Here is a 12,888-nt window from a genome sequence, read left to right as displayed (position 1 = left end):
AATAACAATTAAAATACTGGGGCTGAATTACACTCAAAAAATATGTATGTACGCAGAAAGGAATTAGAGGTGGGAGACTTAAACCAGTTGACTCAATATGTTCCAAATTCCACAGCTTTACCATACAGTGAGCATTGTACTATACCAAGTAAGATTGTATTGTTTAAAAGATGTATATTTTCTGTACAGTGTACTTTTTTTACCATACGTGGTACTTTATTGATTACATTATACATTTATATAGGCATTAATGACCAGGATTATACAAAAATGGACAAAATCAGGTGTACTCTTCTCTGTGGACAATTTAAGGGTTTGTTTGTTGTTTTTTAAGGGTAATTTAGATTTTTGACTTTCATATTAACTTTAAAACTAAACCCCCAAGTACAATGTAGAGTCACAGAAAGAGGCTAAGATGTCTTTAGAAGCACATTATGAGATATTGAATCTGAGAGTATTTCATCCTGCAAACAGAGGTAAGTTAGTCCTTTCTGAGGGGAGAGGGGAGAATTTATAAAAGAAATGTTTTTAATCAGTAATCATTATTAAAATGCATTAAAGGTCTCAATGTAAGATCTGAAGCAATAGAAGACACAGGGGAAAAGCTCCATGACATTGAATTTGGCAAGGCTTTCTTGGACATAATACCAGAGCACAGGCAACAAAAGCGAAAATAGATATGAGGAACTATTTCAAACTTTTAAACTTTTGTGCAGCAACGGGAAGCAATCAACAGAGTGAAAAGCCACCTAAGAGATAAAAAATATTTGCACACCATATATCTGATAAAGGGTTAATGTCTAGAATATATTGAATATTATGTGCTACTAGATAAAGCTCTCTTGTTTGCTGTAGCTACTGTGATTGGTCTGTGTTACTACTGCTGTTAAATCATGAATTTGCAAAAAGAGACTATTAATAGTTGAGTCTAATAGACCCCATGGCACCCCACTCTAGTACTCTTGCCTGGAAAATCCCATGGATGGAGGAGCCTGGTGGGCTGCAGTTCCTGGGGTCGCTAAGAGTCGGACACGACTGAGCAACTTCACTTTGACTTTTCACTTTAATGCATTAGAGAAGGAAATGGCAACCCACTCCAGTGTTCTTGCCTGTAGAATCCCAGGGACGGGGAGCCTGGGGGCTGCCGTCTATGGGGTCGTACAGAGTTGGACACCACTGAAGCGACTTAGCAGCAGCAGCAGACCCCATGAGTGTTTCTTTACTTTGGGGAATAATGAGTAAAGTCCTAGCAGGTCACCTCCATTTGCTGATTTATCAATACAAAGTTTGAGTCTTTGGAACCAAAGTTAAGCTTTTCTCAAGTAGCAATTTTGACATTGGTTTAGCTAGATATGTCCATGATTTTACTGAACTGAACTGAACAATCTACATGCTCGTAGGCAACTTTAGAATCCTGATCATTTTCATTTTGCTTAAACTGATTTTACTGGTTTTGGTTTGGGGAAATTATCTCTTTGACAGAATGGGTAACACAGACAATTCTGATTTCTCTTACTTAGATTATCTATTATTCAGCATACGAAAAAAGTATTCCACAGTCTACCAACTAGTATCTGACCTGGCAATGTGTAGGAAGTAACTGCATAGCTAGCTCTGTAAGTAGCTCAGGAGTTAGAAAAAGAATAGGAGGTGTGATTAATTCCTCGAAACCACTGGCTTCATTTCCTAAGAGTGGTCAACATAGAGATTAGTGAGCTAATCTCTTCTTTGATCACATTGTTCTTCTTCCTTTGCTTTGATGATAGCTTTAATTTTGTATTTTATTGCCTTCCTATATATTTTCTTCCAGGATTTTTCTTTCTTTAATATCCTCATATTTCAGATACTTAAACTGTAACTCTGTCTACTCAGCAGTATTATAGCTTTGTTTTAGCATTAGTATTTACTGCATGGCGACCTGGGTCTGATTGTGGCCTATAATGAAATGAAACAGACCTCGCTCTTAAAAAGCATCTGTGCCCTACTTCAAAAGGGACGAGGAGGATCTTTTTGTTCTTTTTTTTTTTTTCCATGTTAAATATGTAGTCCAGGCTGTTGAAAGGGCTTCCCTGATAGCTCAGTTGGTAAAGAATCCACCTGCAATACAAGAGACCCCGGTTCAATTCCTGGGTCGGGAATACCCGCTGGAGAAGGTACAGGCTACTCACTCCTGTATTCTTGGGCTTCCCTCATGGCTCAGCTGGTAAAGAATCCACCTGCCATGTGGGAGACCTGGGTTTGATCCCTGGATTGGGAAGATCCCCTGGAGAAGAGAAAGGCTACCCACTCCAGTATTCTGGCCTGGAGAATTCTATACAGTCCATGGGGTCACAAAGAGTCGTACATGACTGAGCGACTTTCACTTTCACTGTTGAAAATTTAGTTTTGTAGAGTTGGGTTTTACTGTACCCATGATTTTTACTTGCATGTTGCAGAAACAGATACTTTACAACTTTTTACATTATTTCACCTTTTTATTTTTCGAGAGTCCCGGTGAAGGAAGAGGCTCTGTCTGATTGTTCATCTCTTTATTCCCAATCCCCAACACAGTGCCCAGACATCACAGGCACCTAAGAGATACAGTGTTGTTTGGAAACAGGAAGGAATTCAGCCGGCAAGAAAGCAGGGCTTTCAAGGGAAGCTTTTTGGCACAGTATGGGGCCATGTGCCCACCCTTTGAAACATTTGTGACTGCTTAGATAAACATCTGTTATTATGCAGTTAGCATTTTATCCCTTCTTCAGAGCCTGCATTCTCAATTAGTGCCTCTAGCATCACCTTTCCTTTATGACTATTTTGAAGTAATAGTCTGAGAACAACAACACTATTGAATCAGAGGTATACAAATGAAGCCTAGAGGAGATAAATGTTCAAACATCATATACCTTTTATTCACTTTTTACCTTTCTTTTGAAATAGTTTTCTCCCTCTTTACTTTACTGTTTCTAATTGAAATCTTTGTTCTACAGCCACAATACCAAGACCACCACCTGGTTGGATCCTCGTCTTTGTAAGAAAGCCAAAGCCCCTGAAGACTGTGAAGATGGAGGTAGAGATTTAGAAACCTTTTATGCCATATTATTCTCTGTATCCCTTCTCGCTCTTCTGGCTTACATAATGAATTTTCCAAAACCCTAAACAAACTGCAATGTGCATATGCCCATAAGCAGTGGGTAGATATCTATCATTCTCAGCTGATTCTGGTCATTTGGTTATAGCATCTAATTTTATGAGTCTTTGATTTTTGAGAAATATACAACTAAATCCTTTAAAGAAAATCTTGATTAAAAATAGATTTGCCATTTTTTAGACATTTGTTTTTTAAAACAAACTTTAAAAATTCTAAATAAAAATTTTAGTAAGTTAGGTACATTCTGAATCACAGAGTAACCTCATAATGCCTGCTACTCCCTCAAAAATATATTTAATTAAGTTTCACTAAGATAGATATGCCAGTATCTATAATCCTTAGCCGTTTAGAGCACCAACAAAAACTCAATGAGAGTTTCTAATATACCCTCTACCCCACACACAAGAAAAATTATTTCTCTGAGAATCTTTATAATAATAATAATGCTTATATCTTATATATATAAGATATATGATATATATATAAGATATAATTATATATCATATATAATCATGCTTGTATCTTATATATTATAGGTTCTGTTTAATGGTATGGTCTTACAAATAAGTATAGAATTTACCCCAACCAAAATGTTTGCTGTGTCTTCTTGAGTATAAAGTTTATTCATTTATGAATAAAATTTACATTTCTTTTGTATGACTCTCAGAAATTATATACCTTAGTTTAAAAAAAAATGGGTGGATTAGGATGAGATTCAGATAGTCCTCCTAAAGATTAAATTTTGATCTATGAAAAAAACATTTAAGCAGAATTTATACATATTTTTTCAGCATAAGAGACTTTTTTAGGAATAAGTAGAAAATGAAATGTTTAAAATTTATTTGTAATTATATAAAAAAAGGATACCTTAGAGTAAATCTACTGAAGGATGTGCAAGTCCTCTACACTAAAAACTAAAAAACATCGCTGAAATAAATCAATGAAGACCTAAAATAATTGATGCAATATGCTGTGTTTATTGATATACAATATAGATAGGATGACACATATTATTAATAATGATGTTCATTCTCCTTAAATTGATATCTAGGTTCTATACAATCCCAATCAAAATTCTAAAAGTCTGTTTTTAAGAAACTGACAAACTGATTCTAAAATATATATGAAAAGCCTTCTCTGGTGGCTTAGTGGTAAAGAATCTGCCTGCCAGTGCAGGAAATACAGGTTCAATCCCTAATCCTGGAAGATGCCACAGGGCAGCTACGCCCATGCATCACAACTATTGAGCCTGTGCTCTAGACACCAGGAGCTGCAGCTACTGAAGGCCTCACGTCCTGGAGACTGTGCTCTTGAAGAGGAGCCGCCACAACGAGAAGCCTGCACATCGCACCTCGAGAGTCGCCCACTGTCCGCAACTAGAGAAAAGCCTGTGCAGCAGCAAAGACCCAGCTCAGCCAAAAATAAACTTAAAAAATTAAGTTAATAGTGTACAAAGGCTTTAGTTAGCCAAACAGTCTTGAAAAAGGACAAAGATAAAGGACTTAGGCTACCAGGTTTGAAGGCTTGCTATAAAGCTACAGTAATCAAGAGTGTTATCTATCCATAGGATAGACAAATGGATCAGTGGAACAGGGTAAGAAAATCCAGAAATAGATGCACACATATGTGATCACTTAGTTTGCAGCCTAAGTGCCAAGTCAGTTCAACAAGGAGAGGAAAATCTCTAACAAATGGTGCTGAAACAACTGTCTATTCAGAAGGAGAAATGAACTGCAACTATACCTTTACTCCATATACAGAAATTAATTTCAGATGGCTCAGTGATCTAGTCACAATAGCTAGAAGCCTAAAGCTTCTAGAATACAATACAGGAGGGTATCTTCAGGACTTTAAGATTAGCAAAGATGGAGGAAAAACTATAACTGTTGCATATTGCTGGGCAGAATGTAAAATAGTACAACTGCTTTGAAGAAGAGCTTGGCAGCTTCTTGAAAGGTTAAATATAAATTTCCACTCCTAGATATCTATCCAAAAGGAATGAAAATGTATGTCCACACAAGCACTTGAATGTAAATTTTTATAGTAGCACTATTCCTGATAACTAAAAAGTGGAAACAACTCAGTTGTCCATCAAACAATGAATGGAATATTATTCAGCAAGAAAAAGAAATTAAATACTGTGTATACTATGACATGAATGAACCTCAAAAAATGTTATGCCAAGTGAAAGAAACTAGACACAAAAGATTAGCTATTGCATGACTTCATTCATATGAAATGTCTATAGTAGGCAAATCTATACAGCCGAAGCAGATTAGTGGTTGTCCAGGCTAAGGAAGGGGATAGAGATTAATTATAAATAGCACAAGGGATAGGCTTCCCAGATGGCACAATGGTAAAGAATCTGCCTACCAGTTCAGGAAACTCAAGAGACTCAGGTTTGATCCCTGTGTCAGGAAGATCCCCTAGAGTAAGAAATGGCAACTCACTTCAAAATTCTTGCCTGAAAAATTTCATGGACTCAGGAGCCTGGTGAGCTACAGTCCATGGGGTCGCAAAGAGTTGGATATAACGCCCCAGCACAAGGAACCGTACTGGGGTCATGGGAATTTTCCAAAATTGGATTGTGGTAGATAGCTGCAAAACTCAGTAAATTATTAAAGTCAATGAATGGTACATTTTTTAAAACAGAAGAGTTTTATGTGATGTGTAAATTATACCTCAATAAAGTTGCTTTTTAAAATGGTCAAAGAATTTGAACAGATGGTTTACAAAAGACAGAGAATAGCTAATAAGAACATGAAAAGATATGTACATCAACTATACCTCAATTTAAAAAAAAGCATTAAAAATGTGCTTATCATTAATTGTCTCTATGATTTATTCACACCCCCTAGAAGGGCTAAAGTCAAATATACTGACATTACTAAACTTTGGTGAGATTGTAGAGCATATGGATTTGTACATGTTGGTAGGGATGTAAAATTATGTAAAAACTGGAGAAATTTTGATAGTTTCCTATGAGGTGTTATATCAAGAAAAATGAAAACATAATATTCCCCCGAAGACTTCACCTGAATGATCATAACAGCCTTATTCATAATAGTTCCAACCTCAAAACATCCCAAATATTCAACAGGATAATGGATAAACAGTTTGTGGTTTATTTGTGCAGTGAAATACTACTCATCAATACAAAGAAAAAGCTGTCGATAACATTCAACAACATGGATGAGCCTCAGAAACACGTTGAATGAAAGAAGCCAGATCCAAAAGAATGGGTGCTCAGTTAACCATTGTTTAAAGTCCAAGAACATGAAAATTAATCTATGCTGATAGAAGTTAGGAAATGGTGGGGAAGGAGGGTAGAATAGTGACTCGAAATAAATTCTCTGGAATGATGGACATCCTTTCCATCTTGTTTGGGGTGATGGTTATATAGGCACCTGCAGTTGCTAAAGCTCATTCTTTGTACTTGAACAAGCACGTAAATTGATATTTTAATCATTGGATGAGCACTTAAGGTCTGTGCATTGTGGTGAATACAAATTATACCTCAAATAATTTTTAAAATAACTTTTTATAACACACTTCCCTTGTCCTTCCCTAAGGCTTTTCACAGTAAGTTTCTTAAGGTGAACTCAGCCATTGTGAAGGTAATCTAGAATATGTAATAGTATAGAATTGGACTTTGTAAAGATGATGAATGTGGTATTAGTCTTTTCAGGATGTCTCTTTTGCCGGCCCGTTCCTTTTCTTTTTCTAGGGCTTCCCTGGTGGCTTAGATGCCAAAGAATCTGCCTGCAGGGCAGGAGACCCAGGTTTGATTCCTGGGTCAGAAAGATCCCCTGGAGAAGGCAACGGCAAGCCACTCCAGTATTCTTGCCTGGAGAATTCCATGGACAGAAGAACCTGCTGGCTACAGTCCATTGGGTTGCAAAGAGTCGGACATGACTGAGCAACTAACCCTTTCACCCTTTCATTCATTTTCCTACCAGCTGATTGTTTCAGTTCAGTTCTCTGCCTTTTCCTGTTTTCCCTTGTAGAATGTATTTATTTTCATAGCCTTAACTATCAACTTACTGTAGCTAGTCTCCTTGTCTGAATCTCTAGTGTTGTCCTCTGTTCTGAATCCTGTTTCTGTGTACCCTACTACTTTTGAGACTTTCTTTTTGATTGCCCTACTGGCACTTCAGATAAACATATTTAAAACTGAATTTAGCATCTTTCTCCCACAGTCCCCACATTTTGCCTTCTCTCTTAGGTACCATCCTTATAATCATCTGGGCAAAATCCTTTGAGTCCTGTTTGCTACTGCTTCTCCTCTTACTCTGTCCCCTATATAGTTTCCAATCCCTGCTGCTCTTTCTTTTTTCTATATTTTGGCAATATATTATTATGAAAAATTTCCAACATATAGAAAAACTGAGTTTTTCAGTGAATACATATATTATAATGATCATTTTGCTATGTTTGCTTTTTCATATAGCTCCCTATGCTCCCTATTCTCTATTCATGCCTTTTTTTTTTTTAATACCATCCTCTCCCTTCCTCTAACTACCACACATTTGGATTATTCTGGTCTTTTTTTCCCTACAGTTCTCCAATGTATCTTTTATGCCAGTGGTCTGTAAAATAAATGATGGCGTTCCGACAATTTGGGTACAGGAAGAAAATGTCAGAATCATGTTTTTATTGGGGAAAAATAAACTTCTCTACTATTTTACATACAGATTGGCAGTGGTATTCTGCTCCATTCTATTTGTCAGATTATCGTGCACACTCCTCAGAGTGTCTTAAAGGAAGAATGACGGTGACTCCTTTGCTTTTGTTAGGAGCCCTGTAAAGTTTTTCAGTTTACTTGTGCACAGTTAAGTGGATTTATAGACCATGTTACATGGTTTTTAATTTACACAAAGTTAAAATGTGGCTTAAAAGGATTTCTACAAAGACACTGGTGATTAAAGGTAATACAGATATGCAGGCCCAAGGTAACGTGAGAAACTGGTGGAGCTGACACTTCTCATACACCTCATAAGAGCTCTTTTCTACCACGTTGAGGTAAAATTGGGATAATTGTTTATTTAGTCTTTATCTCCTATTTAAATGTCTGTTTTGTATATGCTTTATTATGTATATGTTAGTAGATTAGTATATCTATGTCTGTGAATATGTAAATCTCTTGGAAGTACATGGTCAGATTTTTTATTGATAAGACTACATGATTTAAAAAGTTTAGCTACATTATCCATTACTCTTTCTAAAATATAACTGCCTTCATACCTCTCCCTTGCTCAGGTTAATGGCCATTTTAGTTAATGGCTCCCTACTGTCAGCAGAATAAAGTCTAGACTCCTTGGGAAAGTAGTGAAGATTTTTTGTGACTGAACTGTGTTCTTTATTTCTTTCTCAAAGTATTTTCATACCATAAATATGACATATTTTTATCTTTGCCACAGGCCCGTTTCTTATGCCAGGAACCAACCTTGTTCCCTGTGTCCACTTGGCTTATATCTGCTTATCCTTTTAAGCTCAAACATATAATTTTTGTAGCCTCCTCTGCTATTCTCTTCCAGGTCAGAATTAGGTGTTCTTGCCTCTGGGCACAGCATGTTTCTATTGTAGTACCCACAACATTGCATTGTTACTAGATACCTATACTCTGTAAGAGCAGTAATTTTGTCTTATCTATATATCCCTTCAGTTGAGACTTAAATGTTTGGAAGGAAAGGAGGAGGAAAAGAAGGAAAGAAGCCACCCTATCCTTTGGGCATCCTTCTTGAAAATAATGTTTAATCTCCTTAGGGTTCTGGGGGAAGCAAAAAATAATAATTCTGTCTTGGGACTTCCCTGGTGGTCCAGTGGTTAGACTCCACACTTCCAATGCAGAGGGCAAGCGTTCAGTCCCTGGTGTGACAGGTTGGGATCCCACATGGCTCATGGCCAGAAAAAGAAAAGAGAAAAATCCATCTTCATTCATTAGTGAGGAGTCAATAGAGAAGAAAGACAGGAAACAAAGATGAGATTAGAATACCATCTGATGAGTGAACATGGCTTAGTGCCATACCTATATTGGGCTTACTAATATTTCACCCCTACCAGAGGGAGACTTAAGCACTCAATCTCCAGCCTCTGTTTCAGTTGTTTGGCTCCTCCCACAAGGCAGATAAGGCAAAAGACCAGATAGCACCCTCTCTGCAGGCAGGCTAGCATCTGAAACCGCAAGAGGACCCAAAAGGCCCTGAGCCAGACACATTGAATTCATTCTCTAAAACTCACCTGTCAAATAAGACATTCTTTCTTCCTTGGAGAACAAAGTAGAGGGGCTCAGGAAATTGAAAATGATTCTCTGCGAAAGTGTGTTCCCCTCAAGCTCTTTGCATTATGGGTGACTGTATGCCTTGGTTGGTGAAGGACTAATCCTTCTTATTCCTACTGTCCCAGTATAATTAATAATAGTGTCTCCTTTCACTCTCAAAAGTGGAGAATACATTACATGGTCATCTTAATTGTATGGTTCTTAAGATTGGTTCAGTTCAGTTCAGTTGCTCAGTTGTATCTGATTCTTTGCAACCCCATGAATCACAGCACTCCAGGCCTCCCTGTCCATCACCAACTCCCGGAGTTTACCCAAACTCACGTCCATTGAGTCGGTGATGCCATCCAACCATCTCATCCTCTGTCGTCCCCTTCTCCTCCTGCCCTCAATCTTTCCCAACATCAGGGTCTTTTCAAATGAGTCAGCTCTTCACATCAGGTGGCCAAAATATTGGGAGTTTCAGCTTCAACATCATTTCTTCCAATGAACACCCAGGACTGATTTCCTTTAGGATGGACTGGTTGAATCTCCTTGCAGTCCAAGGGACTCTCAAGAGTCTTCTCCAACACCACAGTTCAAAAGCATCAGTTCTGCGCTCACAGTCACAGACGACTAGCCAATCTGATCACACAGACCACAGCTTGTCTAATTCAATGAAACTAAGCCATGCAGTGTGGGGCCACCCAAGACGGATGGGTCATGGTAGAGAGGTCTGACAGAATGTGGTCCACTGGAGAAGGGAATGGCAAACCACTTCAGTTCTTAAGATAGAGTAACCAAAGTTGCATTCAATATTCCAGGGATGTTCAAAGCGTTTCAATCCAAGAGTTACTCCCCAACCCCTATTACTGGATATGCCTTTGCAAAATCACCTGTATTTCCCTATGGTGGTGGTGTAGTCGCTAAGTTGTGTCTGACTCTTGCGATCCCATGGACTGTAGCCTGCCAAGCTCCTTTGTCCATGGGATTCTCCGGGCAAGAATACTGGAATGGGTTGCCATTTCCTTCTCCAGGGGATCTTCTCATCCCAGGAATGGAACATGGGTCTCCTGCATTGCAGTCAGATTCTTTACCAACTGAGCTATATAGTAACCTGTATTTCCCTTTCAGTTCAGTTCAGTCCCTCAGTCGTGTGCAACTCTTTGTGACCCCATGAATCACAGCACGCCAGGCCTCCCTGTCCATCACCAACTCTGGAGTTCACCCAAACTCACGTCCATCGAGTTGGTGATGCCATCCAGCCATCTCATCCTCTGTCATCCCCTTCTCCTCCTGCCCCCAATCCCTCCCAGCGTCAGAGTCTTTTCCAATGAGTCAACTCTTCGCATGAGGTGGCCAAAGTACTAGAGTTTCAGCTTTAGGATCATTCCTTCCAAAGAATACCCAGGACTGATCTCCTTCAGAATGGACTGGTTGGATCTCCTTGCAGTCCAAGGGACTCTCAAGAGTCTTCTCCAACACCCCAGTTCAAAAGCATCAATTCTTCGTAGCTCAGCTTTCTTCACAGTCCAACTCTCACATCTATACATGACCACAGGAAAAACCATAGCCTTGACTAGATGGACCTTTGTTGACAAAGTAAATGTCTCTGCTTTTGAATATGCTATTTTCTTCCAAGGAGTAAGTGTCTTTTAATTTCATGGCTGCAATCACCATCTGCAGTGATTTTGGAGCCCCAAAATATGAAGTCTGACACTGTCTCCACTGTTTCCCCATCTATTTCCCATGAAGTGATGGGACCAGATGCCATGATCTTCGTTTTCTGAATGTTGAGCTTTAAGCCAGCTTTTTCACTCTCCTCTTTCACTTTCATCAAGAGGCTTTTTAGCTCCTCTTCACTTTCTGCCATAAGGGTGGTGTCATCTGCATATCTGAGGTGATTGATATTTCTCCCTGCAATCTTGATTCCAGATTGTGCTTCTTCCAGCCCAGCGTTTCTCATGATGTACTCTGCATAGAAGTTAAATACACAGGGTGACAACATACAGCCTTGACATACTCCTTTTCCTATTTGGAACCAGTCTGTTGTTCTGTGTCCAGTTCTAACTGTTGCTTCCTGACCTGCATATAGGTTTCTCAAGAGGCAGGTCAGGTGATCTGGTATTCCCATCTCTCAGAATTTCCCACAGTTTGTTGTGGTCCACACAGTCAAAGGTTTAGGCATAGTCAATAAAGCAGAAATAGATGTTTTTCTGGAACTCTCTTGCTTTTTCCATGATCCAGCATATGTTGGCAATTTGATCTCTGGTTCCTCTGCCTTTTCTAAAACCAGCTTGAACATCTGGAAGTTCACGGTTCATGTATTGCTGAAGTCTGCCTTGGAGAATTTTGAGCCTTACTTTACTAGCATGTGAGATGAGTACAGTTGTGTGGTAGTTTGAGCATTCTTTGGCATTGCCTTTCTTTGGAATTGGAATGAAAACTGACCTTTTCCAGTCCTGTGACCACTGCTGAGTTTTCCAAATTTGCTGGCATATTGAGTGCAGCACTTTCACAGCATCATCTTTTAGGATTTGAAATAGCTCTGCTGGAATTCCATCACCTCCACTAGCTTTCTAAGGCCCATTTGACTTCACATTCCAGGATGTCTGGCTCTAGGTGAGTGATCACACCATCATGATTATCTGGGTCATGAAGATCTTTTTTGTACAGTTCTTCTGTGTATTCTTGCCACTTCTTCTTAATATCTTCTGCTTCTGTTAGGTTATGCCATTTCTGTCCTTTATAGAGCTCATCTTTGCATGAAATGTTCCCTTGGTATCTCTGATTTTCTTGAAGAGATCTCTAGTCTTTCCCATTCTGTTGCTTTCCTCTATTTCTCTGCATTGATTGCTGAGGAAGGCTTTCTTATCTCTCCTTGCTATTCTTTGGAACTCTGCTTTCAGATGCTTATATCTTTCCTTTTCTCCTTTGCTTTTCACTTCTCTTCTTTTCACAGCTATTTGTAAGGCCTCCCCAGACAGTCATTTTGCTTTTTTGCATTTCTGTTTCCCTTTGGGGACCCCAAAATTTGGAACCTGGAGCCTGTTTGTTTTATGCCCAGCCAGTCGTTACCACATTTGCCATATACTTGGTCTCTTCTCTGAATAGGGGAGAAATAGCCCAACAATAGGCTATTTGGAGAGTAGACTATATCTAACTTACATTGTAGTCCCCATAGTATCTTGCACAGAGTAGATGCTAGTAGTGGGGATAGTAATAACAGTCTGTTAAATGTAAGTTTTTATAGTTTAAGATATTGTTTGCCTTTTGCTGAACATTTAAGATCTAGAAAAACTTTATAGTTCCTAAAACTTGCCCTTTTCCCCCCAGTCTTTTGCTATTCATAACCTGTGTTTTTATACCATATCTGATGGTTTAATGAGTTTACATGTTTGTCTTCCACTCAGAATAATTAATGTGTTAATTAAATGGTTTTCTTAAAAATTCAACATCAGGAATCCATTTTACTTTCAACTCACTACTTTTCTCTTATGAT

The 12,888-nt window shown here is 38.6% G+C and overlaps 1 protein-coding gene across 2 annotated transcripts in view; it reads left to right on the top strand.

Annotated features, from left to right (window-relative positions):
- The window catches only part of MAGI3 (membrane associated guanylate kinase, WW and PDZ domain containing 3), a 252,719-nt gene that overhangs the window by 176,942 nt on the left and 62,889 nt on the right, over positions 1-12,888 (top strand). For both annotated transcript variants that reach the window (XM_040231001.1, XM_040231000.1), the window contains exon 6: positions 2,970-3,049. In XM_040231001.1, the coding sequence (XP_040086935.1) occupies positions 2,970-3,049 (80 nt within the window). The remainder of the gene's footprint in view (positions 1-2,969; positions 3,050-12,888) is intronic.

Source organism: Oryx dammah, unplaced genomic scaffold, assembly GCF_014754425.2.
Source record: "Oryx dammah isolate SB20612 unplaced genomic scaffold, SCBI_Odam_1.1 HiC_scaffold_28, whole genome shotgun sequence".
Classification (NCBI taxonomy): domain Eukaryota; kingdom Metazoa; phylum Chordata; class Mammalia; order Artiodactyla; family Bovidae; genus Oryx; species Oryx dammah.
This window is presented reverse-complemented; position numbering and strand designations above follow the sequence as displayed.